Source organism: Apus apus, chromosome 1, assembly GCF_020740795.1.
Source record: "Apus apus isolate bApuApu2 chromosome 1, bApuApu2.pri.cur, whole genome shotgun sequence".
Classification (NCBI taxonomy): Eukaryota; Metazoa; Chordata; class Aves; order Apodiformes; family Apodidae; genus Apus; species Apus apus.
This window is the reverse complement of record NC_067282.1, coordinates 176621115-176640581: the sequence shown is the minus strand read 5'-3', so window position 1 is coordinate 176640581 and position 19467 is coordinate 176621115. Positions and strand designations below refer to the sequence as shown.

The 19467-nt window shown below is 41.0% G+C and overlaps 2 protein-coding genes across 5 annotated transcripts in view; one reads left to right on the top strand and one right to left on the bottom strand.

Moving 5' to 3' along the window:
• Nucleotides 1-351: 351 nt before the first annotated feature.
• LOC127379989 (arg8-vasotocin receptor-like) lies at nt 352-5377 on the bottom strand. Its single transcript, XM_051608323.1, has 2 exons — nt 4330-5377; nt 352-3298 (listed from the first exon to the last, which is right to left on the bottom strand). Exons 1-2 carry the CDS (start codon nt 5240-5242, stop codon nt 3099-3101), a joined length of 1113 nt encoding a protein of 370 aa, XP_051464283.1. The 5' UTR covers nt 5243-5377; the 3' UTR covers nt 352-3098.
• A 13476-nt stretch (nt 5378-18853) lies between these two features.
• The window catches only part of PNPLA8 (patatin like phospholipase domain containing 8), a 37760-nt gene continuing 37146 nt past the window's right edge, over nt 18854-19467 (top strand). The window contains exon 1 of one of the 4 annotated variants that reach the window (XM_051616203.1): nt 18854-19002. The gene's annotated coding sequence lies outside the window, so the exon portion shown is untranslated. Of the gene's footprint in view, nt 19003-19150; nt 19378-19467 lie in introns of those variants that run through there. The other 3 variants (XM_051616230.1, XM_051616212.1, XM_051616222.1) reach the window with 3 other exon arrangements.

Below are 19467 nucleotides of genomic sequence, written 5' to 3'. Positions count from 1 at the left end.
CTAAACTGTGCCTTTCTCCAAGTGGTAACAAAACCCTGGAAAGTGAAAAAAACCCGACCCAGATAACCAGACACTGTACTGCAGCACCAGTATCAACAACATAGCCATTCACTTCAAGAGTGTGAACTTGTATGCTATGTATTTTATTTTGCTCAGAAATTATTGGTGTGAGAGAACAGAATCTAAGAATTTATGAGGAAGGCTTTAATCTGATAATTGGATTTTTTCATTTGCACATGCTTCCACATTGCCTCCAGTGACTTATACATTCGAGATGCCGATTCTCTCATATGGATTAAACATGCTGGTCTGACAACAGAGAAGCCTCACACTCTTAATGAGACATTGTAATGCCTACGGGAAATCTAAGTAACAGTGAATGTGAAAAGATAAAGTCCACCTTAAGAATCAAAATAGAGAGGAAAACAGGGACACAATATTCAGATAACAATTCCCAAGAAAACTGATGGCCAAATTTACAAAGAGAAAAATGTCATTAATTTTTAAATGTAGTTTTCTTTAAGAAATAAGAAAAGTCCTGTATAGGACATCTTATTAAAAATAAAGAGAATTCTCAAAATTAATTGAGTTTGTTTGTCAGGAGTCAGTGCTATCCATGGGGCAGGCAGGGCAGACCATGCAGGGTAACGACTTACATCTGGATATTGCAGCCCAATCCGCTTTGCTGGCAAATAAAGCAATAATACCTGCATTCAAATACTTCCAGACAGACTGAAACTAGTCTCCATAACCTGTAGATTGACACTGCAGTGCAGCAAGCTTTAATTATCTTCTTAACAGCAGGACTGATCTCAGGGGAAATAAAACTAAAACATTAGAAAGAATTTGAGAGACAAAAATATCATTGTTTTGAACATTACAGACAGTGAGCATTCATTACTGAACTTAAGAAGTTCTGGTATTTCATTCATTACATGACCAAAATATCTGAAATACAGACAGTCAATATTGCTCTCAGACTTTTATAGAACACATTCAGATACTGCGATTTGAGACATCGTGCTCTACCAAAATATTTTTAGATCCAGTAACAAATATATGAGAAATGCAGAAATGTAAGTAGTAGAAGTTACACTTTTTAAATATCAGAGGCCAGATGAGGTGGTGTGAAATGGCACAGCTCCACTGTGATCTCTGAGCAGTACCACAACTTTAGTTCAGGATCTATGACTATTTACACTATTTGAATGCCTGTTTTCCTTACAAACCTATTCCTTTTGAGGCTTTGAGTGTGTTTTGCTGCAAACCCAGTATTACAATGACAAAGGTTGAAGCATTTCTATTTACAGTTCCCTTCAATTCTGCATATTTTATCACATAACTAACTGCAATCAAAGGAAGTAGGAAAAAAACCCAAACAAAACCACCATTAACCATTGGATGAAGTCATAAGGGAAAAACTAATTGAAAGCTAATTTGACTGAAAGTCTTAAAAAGTCAGTGGCTGAAGGCAGCAAATATCCTGTCAATACTATGGACTGTATCTTGGATGTTTGTACTCCAGATAGGGACACTGTCATTTGAGATATAGAATTGCTCTAACTGGGGACATGGTGTGGGGTAAAATTAACAACTACTAATTAAACAGAGAGGGGGAAAAAAACCAAACCAGCAAGAAAAAAGTATCCATTACAATTATAATAAGAGACTTCATACGGACTCTTCCCATTGTTGTGTGACTCTGGTACTATATTCATCCACCTTCCTCCTCTTCCTGCTTGCTGGAGAACCATTCTTTCCAGATGAACTGAGACACCAGCTTTTCCCATCATAAAGAATGTCAATATTAGTTGATACCCCTATGAACTATACCAATTATATTCAGTCATATTAACCTGAAGCACAATTATTCATTACAGCAGCACTTATCATAATTCAACCAGTAGTTAGTTTAAATCAGTATTTCGAGTACATTTTAGACTATTCAAAAAACCCACTTTTAGAGCTTTTCCATTGAAATCTGAGATTGCTAACACTCATGAAAATGAAATGTGAACAGCATTGATGAAATGTAGTATAATGTAGGCAGATGATATGCAAATACCACCAAGAATCTCTGTGAATGCAACTTTATTCTCACCTGAAAGAGCCTTGCTGATATTCCTTCCATACTCCTCTGATTATATTGCAGACACTGAAAAGGGAATAAATGGCTACCTGCACAAAACACCCACAAGCTAACAAGCAAATGACATTTTGAGATAGAGATCTGCAGATTTATTTTTACCACAAAGGGGAAATAATTGAAATTAAACCTGAAATGGTTCTAAGCACACTCTGGTAATAAATTGCATGCCAGAAAAAAAACAGTCTGACTACCAAAGGAAATTGTAATTCCTAGCACTATTTTGTATTTAAAGCAAGTATATGTGTGTGTATGTGGTTAACTGCTTGAACATCAGGGAATGCATGAAAGATCAAACATTATTGTGTGAAGCCACAAACCTGGACTGCTACTGTGCTGCTGACCTTCTGCAATCCACAGCAGCCTTTGAAACTGCTGAAGTAGGTGTTCAGTGTCACAAGGACACTGAGTTTTTTGGGTTTTTTTTAATTATATTAAGCTGCAAGGCATTTTATAAAAGTATATAAGGAGTTAATTTTAAAAAGGTATTTATGATAGCTAGAAATTGATATTTCTGACTTTCTTCTGCCTTTTCAAGATTTGTCGAACTGTCTCCCAACCCCACAAGAATTACAAACAATTCATAATTCAGTTTGAACACACATTCAGGTCTAGTTATGTCAGATTCCTTTTAAATTATTTTTCCATTTGTTGGACCAGAATCACAGAAGATAAAGTACTTTGGGACACATAATATCCAAGATACTTTTATGTATCTTTGTCAGTATTTACAAGAATTCATTCTCATAACACAGTGGTGATGAAAGTACTGAGTCAGACTTGCACAACACAGAAGCTTCCTGTGTATCCTACAAAACTGAAGAGAAATATATTTATACAACAAAAGACAATTTTCCAGCTTACTTATCCAGAAAGCAAGGGATGGTGGTAAAATATCAATACATCTTGCGAACATAGCAAATGTACGAAAACACCAAGAAGCATTCAACATTTATGCAGAGGTACTGTTTTCCTCAGGGTCTCTATCTACAAGATGAATGCTCCCCGTGATCACTGATTCCTCTTGAGCTGAGCTGTTCTCCAAACGCTTCTTTGTGCAATATGGAATGTGGCCACAAAAATACATGTAAATCCATGGGTTGGTGCAACTATTTAAATTGCCGAGGAGCATGATAATGGTGAATGCTGAACCTAGAGTTAAAGCAGTAACAGAGTCATTAAAATGATTCTACAAATAAGTAACATTTCCATAGTCTGCTGCTTGCTAGTGTACCTGCTCACACATTAATCTAATAGCAGCAAAATTTTCATCTATTTCTTGCAATTTGTAATTGCTGAAGGCATGAAGCACGCTGTATTGTATGCCTTTCAGAGTTAAACATTTCCAAATAGCTCTTTTTTTGCTGTAGCTGCATTAAATTTAAAAGCAATTGCTAACCTCTGCTATACAGATATGAATACAGATATTGAGATATATATACACATACAATAAGGCTCAAATTTACACTAACATAAATAAGTCTTAAAAAAAAATTAGAATTTTTTTTTCAGCAAAGCTATTTTTTTTTTCCTTTGGTTTGCGTCTTTGAGTTTAGAATAGGTGCACTAATAAAGTCACATATAGAGTCAGCCTTTCACAAAGAGGCAATAGTAATAGTTTACAACATATTGTTCTATGTTATCTCTCTCAGGCTTGCTTTTTTTTGCTTTATTAACAGCTGTTTCACAACATTTAATTGTTTCATAGTCTTCTACAGAGATTTCATCAAGAAGATTTCAATAGTAAAATAAAATTAATCAGATGTCTTATAACATCACTGTTCTATACAGTATATAAGAAGTCTTTATTTTATTACTTTGAGTAGTTAATTGTTCATTTTCGCCCCAGGAACTCAAAATACTTCTGCTATAATATCTAAAGCCTCTAAAAGTCTGAACCTTTGCCAGAGCAGACTATACTTTTCCTTGTGCTGTTTATTAACCTTTAAAATAATTAAGTACTCAAAACATACACACACCACACATTTATATGATGTTTTGATCACAGAACACATGAAGTACTCTGTACCTAGTATAGTAGATAATCAATCCAGGTTTTTATTTTTAAGCATACTCAAACGATGACATATAACTTTTACACAAAAGCAAAGGGCAAATATAAAGCAATATAGCAACGTGCCAACCTGCTATGAAGTTATGAATGAGGATGGAGAGTATCTTACCTTCTGTCAGGACACTGGGGAACCACACAGACCACAGCTGTGCAATGAAGAAAGGTGACCAACAAAGAACATATGCAACAACTGTCACCACTGTCATTTTTACAGTCTTGATCATAGCCTTTGAAATACAGTTCACACTGCTTGCTCGAGATGGCAGGACTTGCTTCTGATCTGTTACTTCGTACACATTCTGTTTTTTCACATACATATTTCTTTTGATTATTTTGCAAATCTTAACCTGGCATGTGAGAAGGATGACTGAGGGAATGAAGAATATAACTACAAAAATCCAAGTCACATATGCCCTTGGGCCCCATGGCTGAACAAATTCACCCCAACATTCAAATATACCTGGAGATATTTCAGCCTTAGAAAAGATAAATACCTGTGGTAAGCTAAGAATCAGTGATACAGACCAGCTCGTGCAAATGGGGATGTTCCAGAGAGCTCTCTTCTTTTGGAAAGTGACCATAGGGTAGCAAACTGCTTGATATCTGTCCACTGTCATGACCACTATCATATAAGTAGAGGCAAACATGCCCAGCAATTGCAGATACTTGATAATTCTGCACAAGAAATCTGGCCCTATGAAAACATCTGTAATATCCCATATGAGTTGAGGCAGCACTTGAAAGAAGGCTACCACTAAGTCAGCGATGCTGAGGTGAAGCATGAATACATACATCCTAGAGAGCTTCTTTCTTCTCCGCCACAGCACCAGTATGAGAATAAAATTGCCCACAGATGCTGTCAGAAATATGACCCCCAGTACAGCAATTTCTACTTGAGCTAATTGCTCATCTCTTTCTGCTCTTCCAACAGGATCTGACTGATTTCTCAAACTCAGGAATCTGTGAGGAGGACTCTCGGTCTGATGTGTGTTATCCTGCATAGGAAATGAAAAATTCTTCATAGTGCACAGAAGCTACTTACAGTAGCTGCTAGTTGCAATTCAGATTGACAGCTGCGAAGTACTGGCTAGCAGACAAACCAGCCCAGGTTCAGGTTTCAGTATATCTTCAAGCAATTCTCCTCCTGCTTGTGAGCAGTGGGACCTGGATCTTGATAAAATTCTGTCTCTTGCTAGCACGGAGAAAGGCTTTATATAGGCTCCCAGCAGAGCCTTATGTAACTGCAGAGCCCCCGGGTAGGCTGCAGGGACTGCAGCCAATGGCAGAGCAAGCCACACAATTGGGGGAAATATATAAATAAAAGGCAAACTTCAGAGGCTCAGCGTAATTCAATTACTTCAGTCAAGACCTGAACTTGTAAATAGCTGTGGCTGAAATCCTGCTTAAATGATCTTACTCAGGAGAGTTCTTGCAAGTATTTTTTTAATGCAATCCAGCAGTGCTTCAGCTGAAACAGGAGGAATGTTTATACGTAGACGGAAAGTTGGGCCCCTGAGCTCAGGCACATCATAACTGCAATTCTCTAGGCTCCTGGGGCAATGACCACATCCTAAATACAGCAGAGACAAAGAAATGCATTTTTCCATAACTTTTTTTTTTTCCCCCTCTTTTTTGGAGTCACCTGATTCTCAACAAAAAAAAAAAAACTGAACTGCCCTAAAAATAATGGGTTTATTTCAAGGCAGGGTCAAGACTTAGAGTTTTTTTCTCAGCAAAATGAAAAATAACAAGTGTGAAATAAGTTACTTTTTATATGACTGTGAGTCTACTGAGAATTTAATAGAAAAATAAGAGAAAATTCAGTGGGAAATCCAGATGAAGGTATCTACACTTAAATTACTTCCAAGGGTCTCTGTTCCACTATAGTGCTAAAGGCTGGCAGGTCATTTTTCAGTGGAGTATCTTATTTTTGTGGAGTAAGTTGTATTATGAGTATAAGAATTTCTTTGTTCTTCAGCCTTCCAGTATGACTTTTGCATACTGTTAGTGGCAGATAAGAATAAAATTTTCAATTTACTTTAATTTGCTGTCCCTCAGTCTGCCCTCTTAATCACAAAAGCAAGATTTAATAAAATTAATTCATTTAATATGAAGGATAACACATATTTGTATGCAATCTTGTTTGAAGCTAGAGCACCCCTATCCTTTTGGTCATAACTAGTAGACTGATAATTTGAATTCTTTGTGAAGAGGAAACTGATAAGGTTAAAAGTATGTCCATGCTACATGCATAGGACTTAATACTGCACCTAGAATGATTAATAATTTTTATCAAGACTGTGTTATAAAACCAGCTCAGGAGTCTCACAAACAGACTGCTATCTCTTTAGCACTAAATGTTTTCATGTATCAACAAGGGAAGGTTAAAATTCATAAACAAGATGCTGAGGTAGAGTACAACAGTTTATAAAAACAGCACAATCTCTTTTCTCTCCCTCTTTCCCCCTTCCACCCCACCATGGGACTGATATTAATCCTTCAAATGAGGGTAAGACTATTAGAACAGACAACAGACAAGATAAACAATCTCAGGAAATTTTGCCACCACCAGAAACTATAATTACCCATAATCCAGACTTGGCTGAACACTGCTGCAGCTGCCTGAATCCACAACAGTGGTAAAGAGCGTGAATCACAACAACTTAATCTAATACACCTGATCATTTTTTCCTAAAAGAAAGCCTATTTGTAGGAAACGTGGATGCCTGAGGCTGTTCCCTTTAATTTTCCTCCCAGTTTGGAATTTATCTTGATCAGTGAGAAACAGCATGGCAAGACTTCAAGGGAACAAATGCCTTTGCTTTTACCGTCACTCTCCCTTCACTCAGAAGCAGAAAAGTACCTGAATTGGCCACAGCTAAGGAACCTCTGATGAGGTTCTGCTGATGACAAACCCTGTGCTGTAGAGAAGGCTGACTGATTTCCAGTTCTGCCTTCAGTGGAGACAAACATTTCAGGTCTGTGCTCCAAAATCATTTACCTTGACCATCCTCGCTCCATGAGTTAACAAAAAGCCAGGTGGGATCTTTATTCTTCTAGCAAGATACAGAGTAAACACGTACATCTAGGCAGAGCTGGACTAAAAGAGTTGGAACAAGAACATACTGAATAGGAAACTAAGCCCAGGATCATGCATGGGAGATAAAAATATATTTACATTTAATGATCTGAAAGTTTATCAAGGAATTACATGTAAGAAGACCAGAATACACAAGTCACTTCTGGGATACTTCTGGAAGACTAACCAGAATATAGTAGCAGAAACATGTATTTGTATTATTTTCACGATGCATGATGTATGGGTAGATATAAACTTCAGGTAAGCTTGCTTTATTATCTACAACTAGAATAGTTCAACAGGATCTCTGGGAACATGCAACTCTTCCTAGGCCTACATATGTGCACAGCACACAGCATCTGGGCAGCAGACATGCTGATGGGTATCAGACCCAGCATGTGGACACAGTTAAAGGGCAAGCACACTGCGCAACAAGTAGCCTTTGCCATATTTATAGAAAGGGAGGTGGCCCTCCTTGTACAAATCATCCTAATGATGTCAGACTCTACTCCATCTGGCAAATTATCAGTTCAATATCTATTAATGGTTTCATAACTTTATAATTTTGCCCTTTCCATCTTTTTCATCCACGCTAGCAGACATTCAGGACAATGTTATATTGAAATTGTATCCACTTTGGGAATATAACTCACTGAGAAAAGAAAAACAGGATGACAGATGATAATGTTTAAATACTTTTAGCTGTTCTTTTACTCCAACAGTGACCTTCTCCTGCTGCCCAGCTTTGCTTCATTCCAAGCTATAACTGTCCAAGCTAAATTCTTTTCCAAAGTTATTTACTTTCAGCAGTGTGGGAGGAACACTTTAATTAACTGCTGCTAATTTTCTCAGTGTGGACTGATAGTTTGTTGGTTAGCTAGTAGGCAGGGATTCAGCTCACAGATTAAGTCTTAAATTTAGGCATCTGCTTAGAATTACAGAATCACATAGCTGCTCAAGGTAGAGACAACACTGAATTCAGACCATTTTACTTAGGGCTTGTCCAGTCAGGTCTTGAAAACTTCCAACAGCTTAGACTCCAAAACCTCCCCAAGTAACCAGTTGCAAACAATTATTTCCATTGCAAGAAAGCTTTCCTTATGTGCCACCAGACTCTTCCCTGATTCTGACCACTTTCTTTCATTCTTCTGCCATGACCCCAGTAAAACTCTGGCTCAGACCTCTTGCCAGCCCCCCTCCATAGGTACCAGATTACACTGTTAGGCCCCTTGAAGCTGTCTCTCCTGCAGGCTGAACAACCTGTACTGGGAGCTATATAGAAAATTTTGTATTTGAGGAGTTAGTGGACTTGAAAAGGACATATCTGCTCTACCAAGCCTAGTACTTAAAGCCTGTGCTGGCATTGCTGAATGTTATGACAGAGATGATGGCCCAGCCTATGAGAAGTTATATGGTTGCTTGATACACAAAGTAAAAGGCTCCACAGCATAGGAGGGAGGAGGAACCCCTCCACAGATGGCTTCTGTACATTATGCAGGGGAAAGATGCATCTGATGTCTATCTGGTACCATGCAAAAGTGGGATTCCCAGCACTGGAATGGACCTAAGATTTCCTCACTATCTATATTCCTGGGTTTACTGTTATTTTACCACACCCTTTATTGTTGCACCCCGGAAGTGCAGTGCACAAGCCCAGCTCATTCAGGCTCCTCCACCATGTTACATCTTCCAGCCCTCTGATCATCTTCATGGCCCTACATTGAGCTCACGCAAGCTCATCAACACCTTCCCTGTCTGAAGGCAGTATTCCAGATGTGGTATAATGAGTGCTGAATAGAGGGGAATAACCACTTTCCTCAAACTATGGATTAAGTGTGAGCTGAGTGTGTCACCTCCCATCACATTCAAAGGGAATCAAATCTTCAGTTCAGTGCCTACACGTAGGTACAGAGTACTGTTTGAGTGTATACTGAGATGGCCCAAGACCCATTTAGCATAGGCTTTACCCTGTCGTTGTGTTAGGACTGTGGAACAATTTAACTGTCTAAAATATTTTCATGTAGTTTCCTCAGTGTATTATTTTTGAAATGTCTTGGAAGATGAGATATTGCGTAGTTTGTAATTGCAATTCACAAAATTCCAACAGTATCCAAATAATAATCCCTTCATCCTTCCTTTGCCATCTGATACTTTAAATCCATGGTACTATCAAGTCATCAATCTGAATTTACTGAGACTATACAAGACATAAATCAGGTAAGCATTTTTTTCTATATGCTTAGCTGGATTCATTTTATAGAATCACAGAATTGTTTTGGTTGGGAAAGACCTTTCAGATCATCAAGTCCAACTGTTAACCTAGCACTGCCAAGTCCTCCACTAAACAATATCCCTAAGCACCACATCTATATGTCTTTTAATTTCATGTCACTTTGTTGTCCAAGGAGATATTTTGAAAGCTAGGATTTAGGCAAATCTCACCCGCAATCTCTCCTGTGGCAATAATACTGGCTATGCTAGCCTGAGTACCTTAAGAATAGAGTCACTCTATCATAGAAATATTGGTTGGAAGGGACATCTTGAGGTCTTCCTCCAGAATGTAACTGCCTACTGAAGTGGGACTACCACCATCACTAGATAGATCAGACGTGGCTTTGTCCAGCAGAGTCTTGAAATCCTTCAAGTACGGGAATTCCATCTCTAAAGGTAGCCTGTTGCAGTGCTTTTGATTAAAAATTACTTCCAAATAAGCCTTCAGAACCTCCCACAGTGGCCATTGTCCCCTAGAAGATGACCTGCCACCACTGAGAAGAGTTTGGTTCCATCAACTCTGTAGCTGCCCTTAAAGTACTTACAGGCTGGTATTAGATTTCTCCTTAACCAAATTTTTGCTAGACTAAATCATCTTTGTCTTCCAAAACCTGCACACATTGCAGTGCATTGCGGATGTTTTTTGCCAAGCCAGGCAAGGAATATATGCTGAAGCAGAAATGTGTGTATTTTAGTGTTAAAAGTCTCCCACCAACTTCTAAAAAACAGCAACTGTTTCATCTCATGACAGATATTACTTATTAAATACAAGTTGTGAAGATAATAGGTTTGCACTCTTTTACTTTGGAATGCATAAAGAAGTTATAAAAAGTTCCTATTTAAGAAAAGATCAAGTGGAAAACACTGCTGTCTGCTTTTGATTTAAGAAATCCAGGTTTGCCTGTTTCCTCTGTCAGATTCTGTAGATCTGAAGAACGAGCAGAGTATTGCTACTGCACTTGTCAAGTAATGAAAAAAAATTAATTAAGACAAGTAAATTTTCACGTGGTTGGCTGTCTCTAGCGGATTTTAAAGGAAAAAAATATTTTCTTAGTGCTGATGTGATTCTGTTTATTTTTAAACATTAAAATGTAAAAAACAGCTGTAGGGTGGAAAGGAGTAGAGCGTGCAGTAAAAGATTCAGTTATCAAGAAGATGGTAGAAACATTTATATCTTAATATATTTTTTATATACATTCACTTAGTAATACATTCTAAGGTATTCTAAGGTTAACATAGTATAGCATTGAAATAGTCCTAGTGATAGAGAATACACTGAAGGAGATGTATTAAGTAATGTAAATATGTACCAGTAGCATGACATATAATGAGAACTCCTTTTCAAAGTAATGCTAGCAAATTGATTATTTCATATAGATTAGCCAGAGTTATACATCAGTACTATTAAATGATTTTTTTCTGTAGCACAGATGCATTTACTGTAAGGCAGATTCATATTTTCCAGTACTAAAACATCGCTTATTTCCAGAACGTGGTAGATAAATTACTTCACTGTAAGTCAATTTTACTGGACTAAAACTATGTACATCTTTTTGCTGCTGCACTGCTACAACTTCCTAGACTTCTGGTTTCTTAAACAATCATACCGCTAATTCAGTAGTTGTCTTAACATACAAGGTTCTTTGTAGCAGGACTAAGGATTCACCCCAACTTTACATAGTTAGAAAGTTACTCAAGAGGTTTTGTGGAACTACAGCAGCCTCAAATGCAATAGCTAAACACTGCTCCCCTACGTACAAACAATGGGGATGTCTTTCACTTTTCATGTGTCCAGATTTGAGCCAGAATAGAACCAATTTTCTTTTCAGTGATTTTACTTTTCAGTTAAGTCTCTTTTAAGTAGCTGCACTTGCTGAAATTAACAGCATGTTTTTCAGTCAGTGTCTGCTTCTAAGACTGACAATGCTTGATATTTATAGCTACTGCTGGGGAAGGGTACGCAGAAGCAAGGCCATTGCTTGGTTCTGAAAAAGATCTTACACTCTGAAACTGGAAGGGAGTAAAGGAGTCACACTTGCAACTCTCCTTTGGGGAGGAGCGGACCAGACACATGACAAAAATTGACCAAACTAAGTATTCTATCCCACATGCTTCATACACAGTATAAATTTGAGAGTTCACAAGGATCAAGCTCTCTTCGTCCATGGCCAGTATCCTGTGAGGATTCTGTTTATTAATCTGCCTTTGATCCTGATCCGTGTGTTCCTGAATCCATGTGTTCCTGCACCCAGCTCCCATCTGCCACTGACTCCAGTAGTCGAGTCCAGGACTTTTCCAGGGCCTGCCCTGCAGCCTTGGTGGTGATGTGAGCATTATTTTGGGAGTGCATGATAGTGGTTTTGTATATATTTGTATATATTTCATCATTTTTCTTTTCATCACTATTGTTTCATTAAAGCTCTCTAGTTTGGTTTCCAACCTGTAAGTCTCTCTCCTTTCTTTCTTCTCCCTTCCCTATAAGGGGAAGGAGGGAGGTAATCAGAGAGCAATCTGTCATTTATTTAATTGCCAGCCCAGCGTTAAACCGTGACACCATGAAACTATGTTCACTTCCAAGATGAGTAAGTTGTGCATTTAAAGGAAGGGGATGTTACTTTAGTAAGAATGAAAGCTACATGACAACAGATAGCCTTAAAACGTTGGATACATTGAACTACTAGCATTACTGCTATGCAATATTATGGAACAATACTTTCCTAAGCGCATCCTTCAGAAGTAATTAGCCACAGGCATTAAAAGCCAGAGAAAAAACAATGGGTACCGGCCCCCTGTGACACGTTAAGTAGGCGTGTCCCAGGTACTTACCATAAAACAGTACCACTAACTATGTAATTTACTACATGCCTCTTTCTAATCCCTAAGGAGATTACGTCTGAAAGGATAACTTTTTAACCTCTTTCAGTAAAAGCATTATTATTTATCAGTGCTGACCTCATTCTTTGGGTACATTTCTGCTCTCACGGACATTACTGACAGTAGTGACTGAGAGTCCCACTTCGCCCAAAGCCTGAAACTAGTTTGCTTAATTCATGTCCTTGAATTATGGTGGCAGAATTATCTTCCACAACTTGTAAACCATTCTCTAAATAATGCCTTTTTTCCATTGCTGTTGTAAATTTTGTGCAGCTTTCATAAATAGTATTTACCCATACAGTACTGAGCTCTGCTGTTACTTCTACAACTTTCATCAAGTTACTTTGAGTTGAGATTTGTTGCAAAGCAGGTATATAGGCTCCTGCCAAAAAGCTGTGTTGGTTTGTTTTTTTTCATTTGTAGCATTCCAGTCAGTCTGGATTCTCTATTAGGACACTAAATGGCCCTCCTGCTCACCTGTTGCCAGGGTTGTGGAAAACGGCTGACAGATAAGGATCCTCAACAAGGCTGGTCAGAGTGAAGAAAAATTGAGAAATAATGTGTAACTTCAGGAAGGAACTATGATGGACTTGTTTTTAAGAAGAATGGCAAAGTGCTTTTTCTACAGATGAGAAGTTATAAATAGAGGGGTTTTTTTAATAAAGGGAATATTGCTAAGATGGAACCTAGTGTAATACCTCAATGTCTGGTGCAAAGGTCAGACATATTTCAATGCTTTAATTACAACACAAAGTAAAGCACAATTACTCACTTTCTCCAACAATACTGAATAAGCAGTTGCAAGCAATGTGGACAGTGAGTTAATTCCAGCAGAACTAAAGAGATTGTGTGTTTTGCCTCCTTCCATGCATGCCAAGAAGTTTGTCTGGCACTTGCAGAATCATACTCTCAACCAGATGATGCAGTAACAAAATTCACATCTATCAGTTTTTGAGTGCTGAAAGATAACAGAAGGGCTATTACAGTAATCACAGGGGGCTGGAAAGGAATTGCAATATAACCTCTAGCATGAGTCTGAATTTCAAATTCTAAGCAATCACCTGCATTATTCATAACTACTGTATAATTATTTGATTAGTACACTTTTGTTTTTAACAGTTAGATCTTTAGAATGTGCAAAAGTGTTGATCAAGGCCAGAGATCATTGACCAGGAGCTGTGGAGACACAGGAAATCAAGGCTAGCTGTGCAAAGGACTTCAGGTACCAATTCCCTGAGCAGAATCCAAAATTGTGATTTAGGGATCCAGAACCCTGTGGTAAACATCCAAGGATGTTTATACTGTGTGAGAAGCAGGAAAGTGCTGGGACCTAGCAAAGCAGGAAAATAAACAGGGTCCAGTATAATGCCATTTTCAATTGAGTAGTTGCCCAGTTGATGCAAGAAAATGGGGACAGTGCGATTTTCAGCCTGATAAGGTTTAAACATACATTTCTGGTTCCCTAAAATAATTTCCTGTTCACCAACTTATTGGTAAGGCAGAATGGAAAATGCGTTCCTGCTGAAATTATGTGTCTAGAAAAATATCATAGAATCATAGAATGGTTTGTGTTGGAGGGACCTTAAAGACCATCTAGTTCCAACCCCCCTGCATTGGTAGGGACACCTCCCAATAGATCAGGTTGCTCAGAGCCCCATCCAACCTGGCCTTGAACACTTCCAGGGATGGGGCATCCACCACTTCCCCAGGAAATCTGTTCCGGTGTCTCACCACCGTCACAGTGAAAATGTTCTTCATAAGGTCTAACCTAAATCTCCCCTCTTCCAGATTTGATCCATCACCCCTTATCCTTCTACTACAAGCCTTTGGAAAAAAGTCCCTCCCCAGCTTTCAACTAGGCCTCCTTCAGATACTGGAAGGCTCCTATGAGGTCCTCCCAGAGTCTTCTCTTCTCCAGGCTGAACAACCCCAACTCTTCCAGCCTGTCTTTGTAGGAGAGGTGCTCCAGCCCTCGGATCATCTTTGTAGCCCTCCTCTGAACTTTGTCCATGAGTTCCATGTTCTTCTTATGTTGGGAGCTCCAGAACTGGACACAGTACTCTAGGTGGGGTTTCACAAGAGTCAAGTTAAGGGGGAGAATCACCTCCCTTGACCTGCTGGCCATGCTTCTTTTGATACAGCCCAGGACACAGCTGGCTTTCTGGGCTGCAAGTGCACATTGTCAGCTTATGTTGAGCCTCTCATCACCCCTAAGTCCTTGTCCTCTGGACTGTTTTCGATCCCTCCTCCACCCAGCCTGTATTTTTGCTTGGGATTGCCCCAATACAGGTGCAGAACCTTACAATTGGCCTTGTTGAACTTCATGCAGTTTGCATGAGCCCACTTCTCAAGCCTGACTAGGCACAAAAGAATGGAAGATTCATGGAACCAAGAGGAAATCCTAGAAAAAGGGATGTAGTGCTGAATCCTTGCGCCTAAAACACTCCCATGGAAAGAGGAATCTTCATCTTCCTGGTTTAATAGCAATAAAGTCTCTGCTACACCAGTTTTGGAAGATGAATCTGGGAAAGGAATGGGGTAACAACCCAAAATATTCACTAGCTGCTAGATGAACTGACTATATAATATTTAGTAGAACAATTTCTAATATTCTATGAAAATTAGTTGCCTCCTTAACAAATGTGTTACTTCCACATTATTTTCTAAGATCCAGTGATCTAAGATCCAGTTTAAGGCTTCCTAAAGCTTCAAGAACTTTTTACTTCTTCTTTGACAAGAGCAAAGTATTGAAGGAAAATAGCAAAGATAACGTGGAAATGTTCCATTGGATTATTTCCAGTATTTGTGCCAAAATCTGCAGCCAAATGTTAAGGTTGCAGATAGTATCCATGCTATCATAAGCATATGTTGTGGCTGTGTCCGATGTTCTTCATTCTTATAATTTTGAGAACTTTCAGTGAATGTTCATTCAAGTCACAATTTTTCAGTATTTTACCTCTGAAAACATGGAAATATTTTCCCATTTTTGTCTGCCATCTAGTGTTCAGAGGCAGAATACCTGTGTTCCGCATTTAGAAAGCTTAAAAAACTTGGGAGTGCTACACAGTTTCTACCCAGTTCATACTATACTGATGAAAATGGAAACCAGCATTTTGCCTAAGGCTTAATCGAACTTCTTAGATTTAAGCAATTATCTGAGATACCATTATTAGCAGAATACTACCCTATCAATGTATGTTAATTTGTCATAGTGCTTTGTAATACTCTGGGTTTTTTCATTTCTTTGAGTCTCTTAGTGACAGTCCTGTGTTTCCAAGGATACCATCCATAATCAATATGGCACGTAAAATAAAAGCCTTGCCTGCATATACTCAAATGCTATTCATATAATACATTTGTATAAAATGTACCTTGAAAACACATGCAAAACTATTTTCTCTGAATTAATATCTCACCCCTGGAAGTTGTTCTGTTCAGGTCCAATTCATCTAAGCTGAAGTCACCAAACTCTGCAATTGGAATAGCAATAAAGAATATGACTTAATTTTCTAAGTTATTCCAGAATTAATTAATTTCAGTGTATTTACCCCACCTCTTTTAATGAAGGAGAATGTAAGAAAATAGAAAACTCATATTTCATTGATAACAAGACACAACCCTAGAAAGACAAATGTTGGGATAATTATTTATGGTAAAGATCCAATTTTTATCAAACTGCCTCATAATGCAGTATGACTTTTTTCTCCGAGTAGAAGCCCAAGACAAATGTACAAATGTGAATGTTAGAAGTAATTTATGGCATTTAAGAGCATAGCATACATATAAATGAACATAGTTAACATTGCAATACTTTGTCTATAAGATGACAAAAAAAACCCACACACACCAGAGAACTTTCATTAAAGTAGGAAGCCTTACAATTTTTTATCTGTAATTTGATTTTTAAAAGTTAGCACCTTACCAACAAAAACATGTATGAACATGTACATTGTGAAAATGTTCTGCAAGCTTTTTAAGCAATTTACAAGGATAGCACTCAATAAAAATAAAGCTACTTTCAATGTTGTCCTAAACTGGAAACTCACATTTTAAGGGACCACTCTGACAGAGCTTGAGTGCTGGGTATGCAACCTAATAGAGATCAGCAAAAACCCCAGTCATAAACACAACAAATTCTTGCTTGAGGTTACCCGTGCCATGAATTGAAATGGAAGTATTTTTAAAACGGTCCTATTAAAATTATTTAAAATTATTTAAAATTATTTAAAATGGTCTTATTAAAATTAAAACAAATCTCAAAATGTGATAAATGGGATCATTTCCATACTATGTGAAAACTACTGTAATTAGACTTGGCCACCCTCTCAATACTGCAGATGGATTAATCTCTCTTACCTAAAAAGTAGATTTTTAGTCAAATGGGATTAATCAACTCACCTTTGACTATTAAGAGAGCTCATGAAATTAGCTTAAAGTGTCTATCTTTAAAATAAATAAATAAATAAATTTGAAATAATTTATTCTTAATGTCAAGATAACAATAAAAGAAGGCTAAATTCATAAAATGTTTGAGCAGGTGTGGATTCAGAATTTGTGCTTTTGAATACATAAACCACAGAATGGCTTGGGTTGGAAGGGACCTTGAAGATCATCTAGTTCCAGCTTCCCTGCCATGGGCAGGAACACCTCCCACTAGATTCCCCTGCAGCCCCTGGTAAAGACCATAGTGAGACAGGCTGTCCCCCTGCAGCCCATAGAGGTTCATGGGAGCAGATACCCACCTGCAGCAGGTGGAAGACCCCATGCTAGAGTAGGTGGATGCCTGAAGAAGGCTGTGATCCTGTGGGAAGCCTCTGCTGGAGCAGGGTTCTTGCAGGACGTGTGGATCTGTGGAGAGAGGAACCCCCACGGCAGCAGGTTTGCTGGTAGGAGTGACCCCACGGGGGACTCACACTGAAGCAGTGTGTTCCTGCAGGACTGCATCCCACAGAAGGGACCCACACTGAAGCAGTTCATGAAGAACTGCAGCCCATGGGAAGGACTCACAACAGAGAAGTTTGTGGATGTCTGTCTCCCATAGAAGGGACCCCAGGCTGGAGCAGAGGAAGAGTGTGAGGAGTCCTTCCCCTGAGGAGGAAGGAGTGGGAGAGACAACATGGGATGAAGTGACTGCAGTCCCATTCCCCATCCCCCCGTGCTGCTGGAGGGGAGGAGGGAAGAGAAAAATCAGGAGTTAAGTTGATCTTGGGAAGCAGGGAGTGGTGGTGGTGAAAGGTTTTTTGATATTTGGGTTTATTTTACATTATCATAATCTATTATTAATATGCAATAAATTTTAATTTCCCTAAGTTGAGTCTGTTTTGCCCGTGACAGTACCTGGCAGGTGACCTCCTTGTCCTGATCTTGACCAATGAGCTTCTTCATCATTTTCTCCCCTGTCCTATTGATGGAGACTGACAGAGCAGCTGGGTGGGCACCTGGTGACCAGCCAGGGTCAACCCACTACCTTGACAGTAGGCAAAAAGGAACTAAAAATTATCCTGCTAATATTCATAAAATGTTAAAAAGCTGAACAGTATCTTGCATTAGCAGATGTAGACAGTTCAGCCTGTCCAATTTATCAAAAATACGTGATAATTAATTAAAACATTCAATAGATGTATATTTTCCTTTGAGGAAGAAAATACCAAGTGAGATAATTAATTTTACTTTTCCATTTTTGATAAAGAACCTAATCAGATGACTGGAATATGAAACCAGAAACGAAATGCTACTCTCCTGGCGCTGGAGGGAAGGTGTCCCTCAGCTGAGGGAGGCACGCAGCGCGTTCACCACCTTTTGCCGTCACAACCCGAAGCTCAGGCCATCTCCCGAAAGCCGTGCCGGACAGGCGCGAAGCTCGCAGGCCTGCTGCCCCTCGGCTGCGGCTGGGAGACACCAAGGCGGCCCCTGCCCCGGCAGAACTACGAGAACCTCAGCGTTTCTGGTCTTTCTCCAAGTACCAAGCGGGAAGTGCGGGGGGATGTGCCCGGAGAGCCTGCAGGAGGGGAGCCAGGCCGGGACGGAGCCAGGCCGGGACGGAGCCCTCCTTCTCACGGCCCCCTCGCTTCCAGCCCCTGCGCAGGAGGGCACCAAGACCCCGCTGCCGCCGCCCGCTCTCACAGCTCCAGGGCCCCGGGCCCGCTCGCGGCGCGGCGCGGGGAGCCCCGCCTCGCCGTCTCGCCCCGCCCCCCGCGGCCCCGCCCCCGCCTCGCCCCGCCCCCCGCGGCCCCGCCCCCGCCTCGCCCCGCCCCCCGCGGCCCCGCCCCCCCCCGCGGGACCCGCCGCCCGCTGCGTCACAGCGCCCCCTCCCGCCGCTGCCCCGCCCCCGCCCGCTGCGGCGGCGCGCGCCCCAGCTGCTTCCGGCGTGCCGAGCGCCGCGCAGGCGCAGTAGCGCGGCCCCGCTGCTTCCCCCCCCGCAGCTGCCGTTGTCGCCGCCGCCCTCCTGTCTGGCAGCCCCTGGGCCGCGGCCTCCCTGCTCCTGAGAGGCGGCAGGCCCTGCCCGGCCGTGGTGGGCGGCCCGGGGAGCGGGGGGAGACGGGGGACGTTGTTCAGCAGGTACCCGCCGCCGCCGGGCTGGGCCGCGTCGCCCTGGGGGGCTTGTCTGGGGGGCGGCAAGCGCGTGCCAGGCACGCGGGAGTCTTGTGCGTGACGCAGGGGTGGGCGTGGGCGCGTGACGCGGGGCCCCGGGCAGGGCGGGGGGACGGGACGGGACGCGGCGCTTGTTTACGGGGCCGCTCTCGAAATCGTTTCTGCGAAATGGCGCAAGGTGTTGGCAGAACCCGCTCCCCGCCCGGGGCGGGTGCGCCCCGCGCCCGATATATGACCCTGTCCGGCCGCACGGCAGAGGTGACCCCGCAGGAGGGCAGGCGGTGCGGGACAGGCGCGGTGCGGGACAGGCGCACGTAGGCTCAGGCAGCCGCTGAGGAAACTGTGAGTAAGGAGGCTCCTGCCTGCGGCGGAGGCGCCGCTGCTGTTGCTTTGGCGTCGGCCGGCGCAGGTGTTCTTCTGTCTGACCTCTGG

What these genes read in the sequence shown, in the direction of transcription:
- LOC127379989 (XM_051608323.1), bottom strand. Translation starts at nt 5,242, where the DNA reads ATGAAGAATTTTTCATTTCCTATGCAGGATAACACACATCAGACCGAG. An exon ending in CCCCAGTGTCCTGACAGAAG is followed by an intron (nt 3,299 to 4,329) that starts GTAAGATACTCT and finishes CTTTAACTCTAG; the next exon opens with GTTCAGCATTCACCATTATC.